Here is a 20,674-nt window from a genome sequence, read left to right as displayed (position 1 = left end):
TCAATTATGTAGTTAGCAAGCAAAACTTGTCATCACACTCTAATCAGTCTCACTCATCAATCTTACTCTCTCACACGCGACTACTATTTGCTTAGTGGTTAGCATGCAGGAATTACACTTATTACTAAGCCATACTTACATGCTATTTCAGACAGAATATTCAGAGTAGTATAGTAAACAATATAGGGAGTGTGTCAGAGATTGTCATTGTTTAAAAAATCCACCAATGTGAATATAAAACCAACTTCACCTCAGTAAAGCAGGCTAGGCAGAATAGAACTATTTATATTTTGTTGTTAAACATTATCGATACATTATCGATGCTGTAAAATGTCCCTTATGAAACTGAAAATGGCACGTCACTGCTTTGCGAGCTTTGCGAGACTAAAATACTTTTAAAACCTAGCATTACCTGTCTAAAAGAAATACTTCAGCCATGGTGTCGTCCTTCCTCCAGCATGCAAAACTATCTCCAATTTTGATTCAGGATTTTAAAGATTCGATTAAGCATTTGTTTTTAGTGCTGTCACTCGTGTCCGCATGAATGCTGATCTGCGTGAACGGGTGCGCAGATGTTCAAATCTACATCTGTTGACAGACAGTTTGAGCTACTTATCAGAATTATGGGAATTATTGGCCCGACAGTATTTAATTGGATGAACATTTTTTAGTCTCAACTTACCCAGAATATTAAAATACATATAAATTCATTTAGATCCTTTACTTTAATCATTACTTTTGGAGACTTTCAACCAGCACAACAAAAAATGTTTCTGAAGACAATCACTTACTGCATCTTTAAGGCTGGTTTTCTATTTGATTTCCTGTTTGACTTACACATGAAGAGGCAGTGATGATGAAAGCACTGGTGATATATGATGTTCCACTGTTCAAACTGATCAGAACCTCCATTTGTCTGTAGGAAAGGAAGAAACAGGCTGATTAGGGAGGTATTTTACAGTAATTATCAGTTATAATTGGTTGGGTTAAAACATTTCCATGGAAAATGAAAGAAAACTAAAACTCATTCTGAAACAAAACAAAAATGCATATATATAAAAAATTAAAAGCTGAAAGTACTGCAAAAGGGGTTGCACTGTGGCTCAGTAGTTAGCACTGTCACCTGACAGTAAGAAGGTCTCTGGTTCAAATCCCGGCTGGACCAGTTGGCATTTCTGTTTGGAGTTTGCATGTTCTTTGCATGTTTGTGTGTATGGGTGTTTCTCAGTACTGGGTTTCAAATGGAAGGGCATTCGCTGCATAGAACATATGCTGGAATAGTTGGCGGTTCATTCCACTGTGGCAACCCCTAATAAATAAGGGACTAAGCCGAAGGAAAATTATTGAATGAAAGTATTGCAAAATTAAACTATTCAATTTCAAACTGACCAGAACCTCCATTTGTCTTCAGGAAATGAACAAACAGGTACATTGAGCCAGTATTTTACACACTGAAAGTGAATATAATGTAAAAAGTGTACTTTCTTTAAGCACTGTTGTACAATATATTCAGCTTCACTTGCAGCAATTTTATTTATTTATTCATTTTTTGGTGAAAACGTTTGAGAGATTAAAGTTAAAGCATACATGGGGAAGCTAATATAGAGAAGTAGTGCAGCTGGGGATTATCTGGATGAAGAATGACTCAATTTCTGATAAACAAAATATACATATAATTGGCAGTGTTAAATCATTTTCAAGCAAAAAAGGAAATAAAACTAAAATCATACTGGAACGAAATAAAAATGGTAATTAAAAATAGAAATAAATCTACAACTTATTACAAAACTTACACTAGCAGAAGCAAAACAAGAAATGGATACAAATTATGCTCATCGATGTCATGAGAAGTATTTAAAGTTTAATTTCTACAGAATTTGAGCTGAATTCGCTTTTATTTACTGAGGAAGAGAGTTGAAGGTGGCTCGCAATTAAGGCACTAATGATGAACGGCATTGTAATTTCCATATGTCTATTATGCAGGAGACAATTACCATGGGGCTAATGAGAATCCTCAAGCAGGAAATCGACTGACTGAACGCCTGAGATCCCTCCCAAAATGAGAGAATATGTAAAAAAGACAGGCCACTGTCTGCAGAGCCAATGATGATGCAGACACAGCAGAAGAAAGAGTTACCTACAGCAAACAACCAAGATTTCACTAACGTTTGGGTCATGCATAAAGCATTCCCAATGAGGCTAGCAACTGGAAAGCAACACTAAGTGAAAAACTAACTTTCTGCAGAGTGTTTCCAACAACAACCTGAACCACCCTTTAAAATCTCTTGAAGTGCTGAACTGTAGTTTTTTCAATCCAGCTTGAAGACGATATACGCTTGAACTGTCTAAATCTAAAATCTAGTCCTGAGGCTGCAGCAAGCTTGTAAAAGGGTTTTTTGCATGTTAACTAGGTCTGTGTGCTAAATGGATGAGAGGAGAGGCTAATTTAGCTGACATACTCAATACATGCAAATGGGAGGCAGGTTGCTAATCAAGCTGGATATATGTATGTTTGGTGAACGGAGAAGAAGCGATACGCTAAATGATTTTATTTCATCGCACTTGACTTGACGCTCTAAAATTTCTCAGATCACCTTTGTTCAGAATGGTTGGCAGTTCTGGGGGAATACTTATGCGATGCTTCGTAAGAGCTGATTATATTAAATCAGTATTCCTGAAAGCTGTAATTGGAACCAAACATGTCAATCAATAACAGCTGATTTTATTTCTCTGTAGAGGCAATCTGAATCACAAACCATGACAGGATGCCCATTATCAAACATTTTGTGGTAAACTCCGAAAGGCATTCCCAACATTTATATTGACAGGTGAATCCCATGCCAAACAAAGCTGTTTCTAACTTTGACCGCCTTGTCTATTGGTTTTATTTTGTTTAGAAATTCGGAGAAAGAAAACATGTCACAGAAGTTCAGCAGGATGAGTCAAGCACATGGACACAAAAGTGCTCTTGGCATCACAGAAGGCCCCTCATAGCACCACGAGAGACTGAGAGTGGTGTGTAAGCTTCATTTCTTGTCACAAAGCACATGGTGATGGAAACTGAAAGTGACATAGCTGAATGGGACTACAAGAGACTTTATAACCTCCTTTTTTAAATAAAAGCGAACACCCTGCATTATTGAAGTTATAACATATCAATCAGCTCTGGCCGACTTCTGCAAAATGGCAACTGGGCTCGTCTGAACTTCCAGAACATTTAAATCTTTTAGATTCACTGTCAAGTTATGACATTGCAGAGTTTTTCATTTCTTTGATGCTACTGTATTATTTTAGTGTGAGATAAAAGGTGCCTTATGAATATATACATTGAATGAATATATATATTATTTTAAAAATAATTCTGTGATATCTACATAGAAAGTATCTGGCTTAGATAAGTGCAGAATAAATCTAAAAAAAAGCTTTTACAAACCCATTTAGATCCCTATGAATTGACCCTGAAATAAATGCCGCTGCTTTTACCCTATTTGGAAGGACTGTGAATATTAATAAGCTCTCGTTATAAACATACATGAAAAAACAATATACCTGTTAAACTAATAAAATAATAGTATGCCTCTTCGGGGTGGAGTTGAATAAACTTATAATCTGTCTTTCCCGAATTTTGTGTTATAAGCTGCAAAAATATACAATGCTGTTGTGTTGACTTACCCTAGAGTTACTGCCTGTTCTGTTTTCAAAAAAAGAGACCCCCACACATAGGAAATACAGTAAGCTGTGTTAAACTTATAGAAAAAAAAAGATAATTATTGTAATCTCATTAGGAAATGCTGTGGCCAATCATATGCTGCTTGGGACATGCATGTTAATGAGTAGGTGTTTTGTTCAAAATTAGCTTGTTTTTCACCTGGATGTTAAACCCTTAACATTTACATGAGAAGAACGAAATAATCGTGTTTGAGATTTGTGATATTGTATGTCATTTAATGTACTAAACTAAAACTGTTTCATGTACTACATTTCCCTCTATAGTGCCTATTGAAACCTATGTTCTAAATAAATACACTACCGTGTAAAAGTTTGTGGTCTTTTTTTTTTCTTCTTCTTTTTTTTTAACGAAAATTATTCTGTTCACCAAGGCGACATTTATTAAATGTAAAAACTGTTAAATTGTAAAATATTTATACAAATTTTAAATAACTGCTTTCTTATTGTATGTAGTTTCAAATTAAATTATTACTACAGTCATTATTGCTTTTATTACTATTACCATTAATAATAATAATAATAATAATAATAATAAAAATAATAGTAATAATAATAATAATAGTAATAAAAATAATAATAATAATGATAATAATAATAATGATAACAACAATAATAATAATAATAATATTGTTTGTTGTTGTTGTTGTTGTTGTTGCTATTATTATTATTATCATTCGTTTATTAATTTTCTTTTTGGCTTAGTGCCTTTATTAATCTGGGGTCACCACAGCGAAATGAACCGCCAACTTATCCAGCACATGTTTTACGCAGCGGATGCCCTTCTCTGCAACCCATCACTGGGAAACATCCATACACACTCATTCACACGCATACACTATGGACAATTTAGCTTACCCAATTGACCTATAGTGCATGTCTTTGGACTTGTGGGGCAAACTGGAGCACCCGGAGGAAACCCACGCCAACACAGGGAGAACATACAAACTCCACACAGAAACGCCAACTGACCCAGCCAAGGTTCGACCAGTGTGAGGCGATTGTGTTACCCACTGCGCCACCGTGCTGCACTATTATTATTTTTGTTATTAATATTAGAGTGATTTCTGAAGGATCATGTGACAGAAGACTGGAGAAATGAAGATGAAAATTCATCTTTAAACTCACTGGAATAAATTAAATTATAACCTATTTTTAAACAGTTATTTTATAGTCTAACAACATTTCACAATTTTACAATTTGTACTGTGTTTTTGATTAAATAAATGCAGCCTTGATCAACAGGACAAGCTTAACTTAAAACATTTAAAAATAATACTGACCCCAAAGATTTGACTGGTAGTGTATATACATTGATTATACTGATATGATATAATAAAACTTTTTCCCTACATTGAACTAAATGTATTTAATAAACAATCTCATTACAAATACATCTTCAAACCATCTTTCTCCTGAATCATCCATGGTCGGTCTTAAATGAGAGTTTATACTGGGACTATTTTAGACCTGTCGCATCTGTCCCGGCTGCCCAGTACCTGTGTGACTCATCATATCCATAAACAGAGAAAAGTAGCCCAAAACAGAGAGCAGTATGTTTTTTGTACTGCTACATACAGTACTGTAGCTTTCATTTGCTTTTTGACTCGCTTTATTTGTTTTATTATTTACTTAGCAAATATGTACTAAAGTGATCAAAAGTGAAAGTGAAGACATTAATAATAAATATTTCTTTGAGCACCTGATCAGCAAATTCAGTAGAATCAATAATCTCTTGATGAATTATGACACTAACGACTGTAGCAACCATGCTTAAAATTAGATTTTGCATCACATAAATAATAATTTGCATTTCAAAATGTGTAAAAATAGAAATCAGTTATTTAAGCTTTAATAAAAGATCGTACTATGACTGATTAACTAGATGGCCTCAACTATTAAGTACCAACATAAAATGCCTAAAAGACTAAGTTCAATGTGTAACTACTTGATGTTCTGGAAAATTCCCATATTACTACTACTGCAAATGAGTTTGATGTAAAGTTAGGTGCTAAATATTAATGTTAATAAATGTGGTTCCACTTTATATTAGGTGGCCTTAACTAATATGTACTTGCACTGAAATAAACCATTTGTTACAATGTACTTATTGTGAAAATACAGGTTTTACATTGTACTTCTGATTGATTAAATGCCTGCATTTAATAAGATCTGTAATTAATTTTTGTAATTACACTGTTGACCAACCCTTACACCTTAACTCACCATTAAGCCTACCAACACCACCAAACATGTCCCTAACCTTACCCGTATCCCACTTCACGAGCACCAAAAGTGTTCTGCAATACATTACGAATACAGTAAGTACATTGTATTTTTTTTTTATGCTAATACATAGTAGTTAAGGCCATCTAATATAAAATGGGACCATAAATGTTAAATGCCACCATTTGAAGTATATCCACAATGTGCTCACAAGTAGGTCATTTCTGTATCGTGTGCATATTTGTATAAAATAGCTAAATACAGTACATAATATACATTTTTATCTCCCCCAAACTTCAAACTACAAATAATTTTCAACACTGATGAAAAGATCTAACCTAATTAGATCTATACTAAAAACCAAACAAACCCTTTAGTACACCATTGCATTTCCGAAAGAGTGACCATCTCTTTATCATCTAGCAGAGTGAGAGAGGAGGAGCTCTGGTGAAGGCAGCGCTGCCATGTTATTCGGGCGCATCTCCCACCCCCTGTGCAGATGGAACTAAAATGGCGTCCTGACAGATCAGATTGATTATTGATGAGACACGTTCCACCACTCGCGCTGCAGGCAGGTGTCAGGTCTGTCCCTCAGTTATTTTTCTCACTCCGCTGCTGTTGTGAAAGCGCAGGTGAGGACATGCTGCTGCCAGACAAAAGTTCCTCACCCCCTCCAGCCAAAGACTCGAAGGGACGGGCCGGCCAGCGCTAATGGGCAGCCTGACAGATGCCCTAGATCCTGCTCTGACGAACCAACAGCTGTCGTTGCAGATGAGACCCTGATATCTGCCACTACGTCACTGAACCGCAAAGACCCTTTGAATCCCAGAAAGACACTATTTGAAAGTCCCCGATGGTGTGTCCAGCATGGGTTGGTCAGTGCCACTCAAATACAGTACGCTTATATTTTTGATACACAGTGAAGTACTTTCCAAGTGGCAAAGCGAGAAATGGGCAGTTTTCAGAACGCAAACTGGACAGATGGTTGGAAATGGACAGAGAGCGGTGGAAAAAGGCAGAGAGAGAAATTTCTAGCACTCAGACATGTTGCAGGTGTTATGCGCTTGCCTATTGTCAGTGCACAGTGAATTATTTAAATGGGAGCGTGGAAAAGGGAATCGGTGCATCTGTCGCACATCCTTTTAAAGCCCTCCACCAGATGTGTTTACTAGCCGTTCATAGCAGCAAACTACTTAATGGGTCACAGTTGCCAGCCAAGAGTTAATTAAGCAAGCCTTTTGAATGGCGACCACGTATAAAGGATCAAACGTCCCGGGTAAGTCAGACCATAATTTCACACAAGCTGCTCACAGCTAATCCCAGATCTACACAGGGCGCTGTGTTGCTCAATTCAATAACGTAATGCAGTAGCATGACATTTTAGTCTGGTGTATCGCATGATAATTTAATGGGTCACAATTCCGCAGCTTAAAGTAGGCATGATAGGCAGTTGCTATCCATTGAAAGGATGTGATAAACATTTAATTGACTTTAAAAGCAAACATTTGAAAATGTCAATGACACTTGATAGTTTGTGCAACATGAATACTTACTGTCCAACCGTATACAGCACCGGAGCAGGACATAGGATGTAGTCAATCTTCACTTTGGTTGGTTTTTGTCCTGCAAAATGAATCGAAGGTTTGATTGTGTAATGATCCATTGCCAATCTAGATGAGGAACCAACCTCCCCCAAGATGTGTACTGTATCACTAGGCCATTTGTTATACTGTAGAAGCTTGCTAGAATTGCTGACGTGTGCATTTGAGTTGGGGAACAGTGCCATTTTTTTTTTCATAGAACTTAAAAGGGATTTCTTTGTCGCATCACTGCTGAAGGCCCCCGGAATTCAATGTTTATGTATTTCCTGTCTGGTTACAAAAGCAGTGAGCAAGCATGTGGACACCAGATGTGGAGCTGTCGTCTAATAAAACTGCAGCACTCAATGACTGATAGGAACAAAACTAAAGAGCAGAGTGACTATATAGCCAGCAGCTGCTTAAGAAAAAGTGTGTGTGTGTGTGTGTGTGTGTGTACTGTTAAATGTATAGTTCACAAAACAGAAAAACTGTTGAAATTCAAGAAATAAATAAGGTCAATTTTGCAATGGCATGAGAGTAAGGGCATGATGAGTGGTGAGTGATGGTGAAAGAACTGTAACTTATTGGTGAACTTCACCATTAAGGAAAATGTAATGGTAATGATAAAATAAGTTTTCAGGAAATAAAAAACCTCACTATTTAATTTTCAGTATTCACTATTTTTCATTATAATTATTACATTTTAATCACAAATGAAATTATAAAATTCTCACTGAGCAAGAAACTTTCCCTGGTTTCTATTCAGCTGATTTGAATGTTATCACGCGATTGAATGAGAGTTATCAATGGTTATCAACTAATTGATATGGGCCAGTAGGAGCCTTCTGCGCCTACTGGTAGGCTCAGAAGGCTGTTATCATCCATACTCAAGGTTAATGAGCTATAGATCACATATTATTGTGTACTATTGCGTGTGTGATTGTGTAGATATATGCATGTATGCGTGTACATGTATGCTTTTATCTGAATATATATTTGTTGTTTACTTTGCTTTATTTGTCTATACTTGTTTATTTGGTTTATTTTACAATGCTTGTTTGTTTGTTGTTTGTGAAGCGCTTTGAGTCGCATGTATGTAGGAAAAGAGCTATACAAATTATTTTTCTTACTATTATTATATGGCTGTGACCGGAACGAGAATTATTTATGCTAGTTATTACATTTCCCATTAATTGTATATTATTAACGTCTACCTCTATCCCAACCCTTTACCCAACCATCACAGTAATGTAAAAACAGATCTGGATCAGCATAGCTGATTAACTGAAATTTTTAACTCTTTGTGGCCTTTTCCATCTTCACAAATGTAGAGTTATTGAGTGTTTGCCTAATTTTAGAAACATTTCGTATTGAATTGAAACTTTATTATGAATCTGTCTGCCTATCGTTAAATAAAAAAGCTGCCAAAATAACTGAACTGCTGAGAAAAATATTATTATAATTATAAGCAATACTTTTAAATTATCAGATCCTTCTTGGTTTGCCCATGTAGCACTCTTAATAATTTACTTATGGTTTGAGATATTTATGATTTATTTCTTTAGATTTTTTTTATTTGTTATCTTTAAAATTTTGTTTCTCTTTCATGTATTGATACATGTATATATATTTCTTATTCATTGTAACATTTGTATAACTAGCTGTACAATGAATATGCATTATTTGTATTCAGGTCACACAATATTAGCACAAATTAATGTTTTATGTATCACCTGTAACTAATGTTAATAATAAAAAAAGAAAAAATAGCTGTTTAACCATGTGGATGGGTGATAACAGCCTTCTGAGCCTACTAGTAGGCGCAGAAGGTCCTTACTGGCCCATATCTATCAGCTGATAACCACTGATAACGCCTAGTCAATCGAATGATAACATTCAAAGCAGGTGTTCTATATCAGAGCTTCAGCACCTTGGACATTAGTAACCTAAAGTGACAGCTAAGCCACAAAACATCTTCAGTGTATTGCATCCTAGGTGTGGCTAGCTTGTCATTTCCTGTACTATACCAATGAGTCACAGACACAAAGTCTCACTTATATAAATTGGTTTAACTTGTGCATGATAACATTATGTTATAACAGATATTTCATCAAATATGAAAAAACTGCAATCATTTGCTCAACCTCAATTTGATGGCTGTAGACAAAAGGTCTTAAAAATGTGGTGAACTCAACAGTATCTGGTTCCATCTGACAGCACTGATCAGTATCAACTGTTGGTTAACCACTTGAAAATATATTCGTTCATACAGGTTTGGAACATCTTGAGGGTGTGTGCTGTAAATGATGACAGTTCTTAATTTGCTTGGCCAGAGCAGAACCGGTCCACTGAGTGTGCCTGAGTTTTCTAATGCTTTTACTCAGTTAGCAAATGGCTTTTTTTGGCTTCCTCATGAATTTTGGTTGTAATATTTTTTACCTTTTTCACCACTGTAAGGCTGCTTTGCGTCACAATCACCAGCGATCTAATCCCTACAGATCGCTGGTAAACACACAGATTACATAGGACTATAAATCTGCTGTTATATGGACTACAAGTTCCAGTCATGCACCACACACACACACCTGTTCCAGATCAGAACTGATTACACTCACACTTCAGTATAACAAGATTCAGCCACTAGTGTGTGTGTCTGTGCTGCTTTTAAAGTCCATCTAATCAGTCTTTGAGCAGCTCCCAGGTGTGTGAGTGTAATCAATCGTGATCTGGAACAGGTGTGTGTGTGTGGTGCATGACTGGGACTTGTAGTCCATATACCAGCAGTTTTGTAGTCCTATGTGATCTGTGTGTTTATTAGCGATCTGTAAGGATTAGATTGCTGGTGATTGTGACACGTTGACAAATTCTTTATTGAATAAAACACTATAGAAACAAATGTGACATTACTTTAGAGTGATCTTTCAATAAGGTCAATAATTGTACAGTCAGTAATATATAACTATACTTACTGTAAGTAACTCCATCCACTATGAAACTGCAGATGACTCCTTCTGTTTGTCTCCCCACTGCGAACCCGTTCCCTCTCAAAACAATGTCAAAGGACTCTGTGGTATGTAAACCAGATGAGGACATAATGAGAAGCACTCCTGGGCGTTCACCCAAATCAACGTCCACACACACACACACACAAAGGCAATTTCATCCACCCTGATAGCTGTAAAAGCCCTTGAAATGCTTACGGTTCACGCAGACGCTGGACGGCTCCACTGTTAGGATTTCGGTGCATGATTGCTTGAGGATCTGCATAATAAAAAATGTATTCAAATCAGTACTTGTCACTGCTGAATCACTGTATCAGCTATCACAGTGTCCGGGTCTTTAGCATTCGCGCCGAAGATGTTTGCTGTGCCAAATCAAGCTCAATGAGTCGAGCATCACATACAGTGCGGTGTGGGACAGACCCGTGTCAGCCGTTATGGGGAAATTATGCGGTGCCATTTTCCCTCTTCAGCTCTATTAGAGACCGTAGGCTGACATTATCATATAAACAGGCCTGTGAGAAGCCACCATCGCCTCTCCCCATCATCCACATAAATCAACAGAGGACAAACTATGCAAATCTCTGTACACAACAGGCAAAAAGACAACATTAACAGAAAGATATGGTCTTGCGAATCGCCTGCAGCGGAGATGAGGCTTCGCACTGAAGTGGAGGACATGTATAAAATGAGCTGACTGAATATGACACCTGATAAACTCTGCTATCATTAAAGGGGAGAAGGAACACTGACTAAACGTCAGGGCTGAAAAATATTCAGGATGGTCTTCATGGGTCTTTAATGAGTTATGAGATGGCACGATAAAAGGAAGGTTCATAGCAAGACGTTTTCACTTATTTTCTCTGACAGGTATCTATACACACACAGGAATAATCTTGAAGCATTGAAACATCTATTGATCTGTAATTATCATATAGCTCTCTAGAAAACTGGATTGGCATTTCCTGCAACAATTTCTCAAACTGAAAGTGTCACAAATACCTTTTGAACTTTGTTCAAGTATTAGTATTTTTATCATCAGGGTATATTCAGGAATCAAAGATTGAAATTCAATACCTTTTAAGATATTTTCAGACTCTCTGCATACATTTTAAGACCTCATCACCACTTCAGGTTTCAACCAGTAACGTTGCCCACATTTTAACTTGCAGTATATTTACTAAACACTGATCGCAAAAAACAAATCCTAAACTAAAGCTGTATTTATATACTGAATAAAAATGTTAATCCAGCAGGTACCGCCTTTACAGCAGCAGGAATAACAGGGTTTCCCTGATTATTGCAGTAAACAAAGCAGCGTGTTGTCAAATCTAGCAGTGATTTTTTTTATTTCCTAAACTACACAGCAACCCAATATTCAGAAATTAAATTCAGGTCAAATTTAGCATACCGAATTTAATGCCTTGTAAAATAGCTTTAAAGACTTTTTAACACTTTTTAAGGGCCTTAAATTTCTCTAATTTGATTTATCAATTTTTAATACTTTTTAAGACCCCGCGGACACCCTGATTAACAAATATTGCTTAAAGAGCTTTTTTTCCAAGCTTCAGTATTTTGATCGGATGTTTTTCCGACTACTAAAAGCACCACCAAATGACACTGCCATGACTTCACTTCTAAATGCTGAAGTCTTGCCTGATCCATAGCAGAATTATGCTTTTCATTTCCAGTCCTTAGCATTTCAAGTTAAATTTGTGCATTTTCTGAGCTACTAAATAAGAATACACATTTTATTTTAGTTGATATCTGATATATATTTTGGCTAATTGCTGAGGACAATGCATTTATTGTTTGTGCAAAAAGTGTCAGGTTTGTGATTTTTATTTGCAATAAGCTCAAGCTTTTCACATGCCAAACCCCCCGCCCCTCTTAAAAAAATCTTACCCATTGCAAACGATTTAATGGTATACTGCACATATGTACCAGTGAACCTTATTATGCAAATAAACTTTCTCCGCAAACAATCAAAACATTATTGAAATATTAAAATAGGCCTAGCTTAATCTATTCTTTAGGATTCTGCTTTTTGTCAAATCTCTGTTAAGTCTACTTTAGGCCCGGACTGCAAAGCTGCACAGATGATCTCAAATCCTGGAAATCTGAGCAGGGAGCGACATGAGGCCAACTAGCCCAGCCTCCAAGATTACTAATCACTGGAGAATGCCTGTTTTGCTGGGCCTGAAACTCCATTTGGCCAAACAAACTAACCCAATAACAACAAGATGGGTCATTCCTTTTTTTCATTTCACATTTTTGGACAAAATGATAAATTACAAAAAGGTCCTGTCTGTTGTTTGCATGACTAAAGCTAAAAAAAATTCCTAGAAACAGATTCCTGTGGTGACAAAACAACACAGCCTTGTGCAACTACACTGACCTCAGCTGTTGACAGTTTACAAACGGCAGAAGATGTTCAGAGTCTTCTTACTATGTTTACAAAGCTAAACCACATCATGGGTAAATGCTATGAACATGAAAGGGCAAACATGCTCTCAAATATACTCAACGAGGAACATTTCAAATCATCATCAAGCAAATGGAGAATATCACAAATTAAATGTCAAAAGACCTGTGTAGGATGAAACTGCTTTGGCAAATTCATACTACCACAATTAAGAGTTCTCTATAACCTACAATTTACAACCAACTAATGCTAGAAACAAGTTATTATTTAATTATGAATATTTAGATTTAACTTACAGTTAAATGTAGCCCAATAAATACAACGATGAATTTATCCACTTATTTAGTTGTCTATTTATTTGAAAAGGGAATAATGTGAAGGGAATAGTTTTAAAAGTTTGAAGAAATTTTAATAAAGCTGATAGCAAAAAGAAGATCTTTTACTGCTAAAGTGACCATCTTCTGTGAGGCAAAACAAAGACAATCCACGTGGTATGAAATGATTTAATGATTAACATAGTTCAACAATATACGAAAAACAAGAAAAGTGTACAAGAAACATTCACTCAATTCACACACAGCTAACAAAAACCACCTAGAATAAAAAAAAAAAACACCTTTTTGATGAAAAGGGTTTAGAAACTCATAACTAATACTCTCAATTTTGGTCTCTCGACTCTTCATGAAAGAGTCCTGATGTGCGTGGAGAAACTGATATCCTTAGGAAGTCCTTGTGTCATGTGCGTGAAGTTTGCATCGCAGACTGGAGGATCCAGGTGGCATGAAACTATACTGTTTAAATTACCAGTAAGAGAACAGTCTCAGAGGAGAGTCCGGTACAAAAATTAGGCTCCATGGTCTTCTGGAAATGATCTTTTGCAGATCAGCCTAGATATTGGGGTGTGGTATGAATTTAAGCTATTGGTCAGATTCTTTGATTCTCAATACATAATAATGTATTAAAATGTTGATAGAGGTTTGTGATATAGGAACTACAGTGGAACATTAAAAAATGCTTATTTTGCATGGAGCAATTGATTTGAGTTAATATAGACCTGTGATTTTTATTTGACAGAAGAAAAAAGCCTACGCCGGTTATTAAAAAGGATTCAGTCAGTGTTTTCGTTTTGTAATCTAAATTTGTAATTTAAGTGAAAAATCTTTAGTGCAGATCTTTTATTCTTTTTATTATTCTGTTTTTCTATGCTGTTGGAAACGCTACAGGTGCGTGAACATTTGATGATATATCCAGGTTCTGTTAATATGTTCTGCTGTTGTTCGCATGTTTAAATAAATCAGTATTTTAAAATGCAACATTTAATGAGTCAGACACAAAATAGACATGCCAATTTTTATTATTTGTAAAAATAATATGATCAGTTAACGGTTAATATTTGGTTAACGTGTAATGGTTGCTGGTTGGGAAATTTAACCAAAATGAGCATGTCTAATATAAAGATATAAAAACTTTTGCATATGGATTGTTACATTTTTACATTGTTCAGGACAATATTCTTATGAACTGCCAGAACTTTAAAAAAAACTATGTGCTTGTTAACATATTTGATAACGCATTGTTATAAACGCAGGTTTTGCGATTTAAAAATCTCACCCTTTCAAAACGCGATTTTGATTTAAAAACAATTAATCGTGCAGGCCTATTCAGATGCCTTAGCCCGAGCTTCCCTGTCTCTTAGTTTGGTCTCTGCTGTCTGCAGTAATGTTTTAGTAGTAATGTTCAGATGCCTTAGCCCAAGCTTCCCTGTCTCTTAGTTTGGTCTCTGCTGTCTGCAGTAATGTTCACCTCTGGCTTCCTTCTCTTGTTGCTCCCTGTGTCTATTTTCCATGCGTAGCTCCATCTGGGGGCTCTATAGTTTGTCCGTTTGCTCCTGAAGGTTGGCGTCCTTTTCCCTCATCACCTCATGTGCATCCTGGGCCTCCTTGGCCTGATGCTCCAGTTGGACAAAATCTCTTTTGATCAACCTTGCCTGCTCCTTGCTGTCTTGACACTGGGCCGGGTTGTTGTTCGCCATCAGTTGATGCTTTGCTTAGCAGCTGCAGCTCTGTGGTGCAGTTGGGCAGGTGGGTATGGGTTAAGGTACTTAACCAGGCCTCCAGTTGGTCCTAGTCAACGACAGGGCCGGGTGCAAGCGACATACAGGACAGCTGGTGTGAGACAAAGATAACGCAGGAGAAAGAGAGCCAATGCTAGTTTGTGCAAAGTTTAGTAATTTATAGCTATATTATATAGCTATATTACTAGGTTGACATTGTCGTCAGCTAGGGAAAATGTGTGAGCTAGACATTGGTTGTCTTAAAACCCTTGTGGGCAGGACACTGTGAGCTTAAAGCAGGGGGACTAGATACCCAGATACCTATGTAATTGCCTCAAGGTTTAGTCAATCAGGTTCATTTAGTCAGGGTTATCAATTATTATTTAGGTTACCTTGGTTGTTCTCATTAGTGTGGTCTCTGAGCAGGTCAAAGTAAGGAAAAATAACAAAAAATTAAATAATAAACTGCAATAATAATAATAATAATAATAAAAATAATACTAATAAAAACAAGCTAAACAAAACACTTAACTAAAACAAGTGTAGAGAGGGAGAAGTAGAGAGAGAGAAAATAGCAAAACAGAGGGTCTCTAGTCGTCAGCGAGGACCAAGTAGACCAACAATCTATAATTAGATAACCAAAATATTGTCGGGATAAAGGGATATCGGTCTTTGAGATCAATGCAATAGTGGGCGAAACTGAGAAAGGAGAGCATAGAGAGACAGAGGATGGATTTAAGAGTTGCACTTTATCTAAGCTGCCGTTAGCCACTAGTGGTTTGTTTATCTGGTCTGTGACGTGGGTGGCATCATATGTTTGAACCAGAAAGGCAGGTTTTACTTTGGCTGTATCATTCACACCTAATGTGGATGTGCACGAGATGTGTGAGGGGTAAGCCAATGAGCACTCAGTAATGCTGCACTTGCGATTCCATTCATAAATATTGTTCCATTCATAAATTGACTGCAACTCACTCCACAGACGGCAATTATGAATCAATCTGATTCGTTAACAGTTTACCTCTTTTATTACCTTAATCTACATCTTAGAGTTATTCTATCTAACCAAAGGATTATAAACAAACAAACAAACATGGAATATCAGTCATCTCTCAATACTACGGTGGAAGTTTCACACGCAAGTCTAGACTTTTTAACGGCTGTTCCAAGAGTATAGGCTTACGCTATTTACAATTTTCATCCATATTTACAATTTACATCCATTAGCACCATATCAACACGCTTATAATTCTGAAATTCCTTTATGAGAACACGGCTATAACAGGCAAGCTTACGACTCACAATACTAATTTAGAAGCTGACAAGCAGCGTTCTGAAATCATTAAAATCTGTGGCGAATAAGGTTTAAAACTGTTAGTTATCTACTCTAACGGTTTAAAACCACGAGAGAAAATAGTCTAGAAATGTAAAACAGAAACACCCTAGTTTCAATCTAGCTAAGGCCTTTAACAGATAAATTTGTTAAGTATCGACCAACATATCTTAGAAGCACTGAGGGAAATCTCTTCTGACAGGCACGATAATATTTAAAGGATCTGTGAGAGACTTGTGGTCTTCACAAAGTTGATTTTAAATATTACGAACTGCAGATTATTTTAACAGTTAACATTAACTCGCTTTGATACTTCGTGTTAGTGCAACAAGGGGCTGGAGGTCCAACTGGAGAGGAGCCTATGGTTACGTAAGCTCTCTCGTGTGCACAATAAAACACCTTGAAATGACAAACCGTATTTCACAGAAAGGTAGTTTAAAACCATGCCCGCATTCTCCATTATAATATATGTAATGAAATTAGCTCAATGTTTAAGAATATTAATAATTAATAATATCAAGTTATTTTGTATTTATGAATGTTTAGATTTAACTTACAGTTAAATATACCCAAATAAATATAACAATGAATTTATCCACTCATTTAATTGTCTATTTACTTGAAAAGGGACTAATACTTCTTGTGAAGTAAGGGAATAGTTTTGAATAATTTTTTAAAAAGCTGGTAGCAAAAAGAAGATCTTTTACCGTTAAAGTGACCATTTTCTGTGAGGCCTAACAAAGACAATCCATGTGGTATTTAATGATTTAATGACTAACTAATAATAAGCAAAGCGTACAATACATGAAACATGGAAATGCAAGGAAATATAGAACCTAAAGTCACTCAGTTCACACGCAACTACTGTAACAAGAACCACCAAGAATCAATAAAACACCTTTTTGATGAAAAGGGGCAACGCTTACAACTGCATAACTAATACTTGCATTTTTGGTCTCTTTACTCCTAATGCAAGGGTCCTGATATGCACAGAGAAACTAATATTCTTAGGAAGTCCTCGTGTCACGTGCGTGGAGTTTGCAGCGCAGATTGGAGGAAAGGTGCGAAACTATACTGAGTTTAAATTGAAGGAAAGAGAACAGACTCAGAATTCGGTACAAAAATTAGGCCACATAGTCCTCTGGTAATGACCTTCTGCACTTCTGCCTAGATACTAAGGTGTGGTATGAATTTAAGCTATTGGTCCGGTCATGCCCACTCTCTCATGACTGGCCAATGGCTTGAGAGGAAAGTTTGAGCGGGAGATTTCCTTTGTTCTCCTCACTGGTTATTCTCTTTGATGAGACTGCCCAAGTGGACAGATTAGCTGTTAACTCACGGTATCAAAAATGTAAACCTTATAATTTATCATCGTAAGTTCTAAATAATGGGTTGTGGGACTACCTGAGAAACACAACGACACTAAACACGATTGATTTAAGAGTATATGAAACATGATTCATGTGTTCTCAGATCTAATAAATGCCCCAAAAGTGCAGGCTACTGTAAAGATTATAGGATAGAACATACAGGTTACAAACACATACATTAAATGCACCTTGGAGTGAACTTTGAGTTTTTAAAAGTCAATTTAAATATGGAGAGAGTTTGTGTGTGGGTGTGCAAACAAAGATGGAATCCCCCCTCCACCCTCCATCTGCAATTTTCTTTGAAGATGGGGCAAAAGAGACTGTTAGCCAGATAAGTTAGGAGACTGTAAGGAGATCAGTTGGCACAAAGGTATGTGGGACTCTTTGGAGTCATGAATCGTAAAAGCTAAGAGTAAGACATATCACCACCGGAGAGAACCTCAATGTTCACCTACAACTTCAGATGTTACAATGCTATAATATTTTATCTTTTATTATCATTTTTTTACATAGAGGCATTTTTGTTATTATTGTTAATATAATTATAGTCAAATAATTATATTATTATTAAAGTCAAATAAGATCTGGATTGTTTTAACACCAAGTCTAAGTAGTACTACTTACTAGCTGGTAATGGATCTGTTTTAGCTGAATAAAACACATGCAGAGGCTTCTATTTGGGATGAATGCCCCATGGCATGGAAAACTTACCGAGTTAACGATGCCTTTGAGAGCCTGAAAGCCTCCTTTGACTGGGAACACTTGCTCCTTGGTATCAGCCACATCGGCTAGCTGTTGGCATAATAAGATTCATAATAATAAGAATAAACAAGAAAACAAATGTGGTGACATTTCCTCTTCTTTAGCTCACTTTGTCATCACTACAAATATTGGAGAAGAGTAGCAGTTTTGTAATCACAGGGAACATTGCTAAGATCTGCATTTGGTGAAGCTTGAGAAAGCTTGTGAAGTGTTTGCTGGTAAACACGTACTGTAGTACACTGTTAGAAATGCAGAGTTCCACGCAATTCATTTATGTTGTCCCAACACAAATCGATTAAGTTAACGTACCAAATTTAAGTGGATTGAACATCGTCAAGAATAGTGTTGTTTCAGCTCATTACAAATAGGTAGTTTGATAATGTATTCATGCCATTTTGAAATCTGCTGGAATGGCAATTTTACCTGTTCTTCATCAAAATCCTTTACACCAACACAGTACACACGAGCCCCATACTTCCTTGCTGAATCAGCCTATATAGAAGCAAATGGTTATAACCAAGTAATCATTTATTGCTATAAATGGACAATATATAAAGTGTTAGAGAGCAACTCACCTCATCCATAGTGAGTTGATGGATATACGGTTCAAGCTTTCCATCTGTCAAGGCCACAATGATACTAGAGGACTTTTTAGGCTGTGTTTTCATTTGTTCAGTTGCCTGAAAAGTGGAAAGTATTGATCATTTTGCATGATTAAAAACTTTTTTTAAATACATACAAAAAATAGTTCATGTAACAAAGACTTGCACGACCAGATTCAGGACATTGAAGGGGGTGTGTTTATTTACAAAGATGTAATTACGCCTTATCTTGGTCATGAAGGGAACCAAACAATTTACCTTGTTTTATTTTGTTTATTCTAGCAAAAGACTAAAGTACAGGAAATAGAGTGAGTTAAGCAGACTTTAGGTCTGTCTACGACAGTAGTAAAGTGGATCAAAACCTTTCATCAAAGTTGTCCTAAAACTATTGAACAACACATGTTCTTGTCTTTGAACACAACATGAAAAGAAAGCTCTAATCATTTTTAAATATTTATTCCTTTAAAAAAATATAATATATGTATATATTATTTACCAATTTAATTCCTTCATGCATGTAGGTTTCTCCAGCTGGATTGACCTCACTTAAAGTCTTCAGGCCTTTATTAATTTCTGACCTAATAATGAAAAGCAAGTTATATGTTCATTACTGTAACATAAACATAAGTCATATTACTAGTCTTCTTACACTGGGGTCTCCAAATGCTCCATGCAAGTGTGATTCTGTACCTGTCTCCAGTGAGCGGTAACACAATCTCTGCTCTTGATGAAAACACAATAAAGGACACTCGCAGATTTGGACTGGAATGAAAAAAAGTGGAAAAACGTGTCAATGAGAGAGAAATGGAAAATCAAGTACAGCTGCTCTAGTTTGACACTTCTTTTTTTACAACAACAAAAAAAGCTCTTCAGAAGTGACTTGATTTGATACCTTATTAATAAAGCTAAACACAAGCATTGGTGAATATGGTGCTGTGAGAGAAATCCTGTGATGTTGAAAGTCTAGCTGTCCTCATGTTGCTTTCGCAATCATCAGAGATGGTTTATGAGTAAGATAGCCAATGTGACTAGCTAATAAAAGCTTGTGACTGGGAAAAAAATGCCGTCTGTTTGGACCAAGTAAGTGATTAATTGATGGGCAGACAGGAAACAGGTTGTCATGTGTGATTCATGCAGACATCCTGTTGGTGATTATATTTATACCTGTCACTTCCTATATTTATTCCTCCTACCTTTTGCAATTGGAATAGGACAAACAAGCAGACTTACAACTTTTCTGTGAAACAGTGATGTCATAAAAATGTAGATTCAAACCTGACATGTAAAATAAATAATAATAATACTTAAAGAGATATTTTTTCCACAATGATGCCTCTTGTACATTGCCTTTTTACCTTTACTATATATCTATCTGTCTGTCTGTCTGTACTTTTATACATTACATACAAGCACACGTGTGTGGTGTGTGTGTGTGTGTGTGTGTGTATATATATATCATATATATATATGAAGTCAGAATTATTAGCCTCCCTTTGAATTTTTTTCTTTTTTTTAATATTTCCCAAATGATGTTTAACAGAGCAAGGACATTTTCACAGTATGTCTGATAATATTTTTTCTTCTGGAGAAAGTCTTAT

General features: G+C 36.2%; 1 protein-coding gene across 1 annotated transcript in view; it reads right to left on the bottom strand.

The window, feature by feature from the left end:
* The window catches only part of antxr2a (ANTXR cell adhesion molecule 2a), an 84,493-nt gene that overhangs the window by 53,501 nt on the left and 10,318 nt on the right, over positions 1-20,674 (bottom strand). The window contains exons 3-11 of the mRNA XM_056458285.1: positions 19,767-19,838; positions 19,573-19,654; positions 19,050-19,154; positions 18,898-18,966; positions 18,424-18,504; positions 10,733-10,793; positions 10,502-10,597; positions 7,506-7,575; positions 838-916 (exon numbers count right to left, since the gene is read on the bottom strand). Coding sequence (XP_056314260.1) covers positions 838-916; positions 7,506-7,575; positions 10,502-10,597; positions 10,733-10,793; positions 18,424-18,504; positions 18,898-18,966; positions 19,050-19,154; positions 19,573-19,654; positions 19,767-19,838 — 715 coding nt within the window. The remainder of the gene's footprint in view (positions 1-837; positions 917-7,505; positions 7,576-10,501; positions 10,598-10,732; positions 10,794-18,423; positions 18,505-18,897; positions 18,967-19,049; positions 19,155-19,572; positions 19,655-19,766; positions 19,839-20,674) is intronic.

This window comes from Danio aesculapii, chromosome 5 (genome assembly GCF_903798145.1).
Source record: "Danio aesculapii chromosome 5, fDanAes4.1, whole genome shotgun sequence".
NCBI classification, from domain to species: domain Eukaryota; kingdom Metazoa; phylum Chordata; class Actinopteri; order Cypriniformes; family Danionidae; genus Danio; species Danio aesculapii.
The sequence above is the reverse complement of the archived record's forward strand: the minus strand, read 5'-3'. Positions and strand labels throughout refer to the sequence as shown.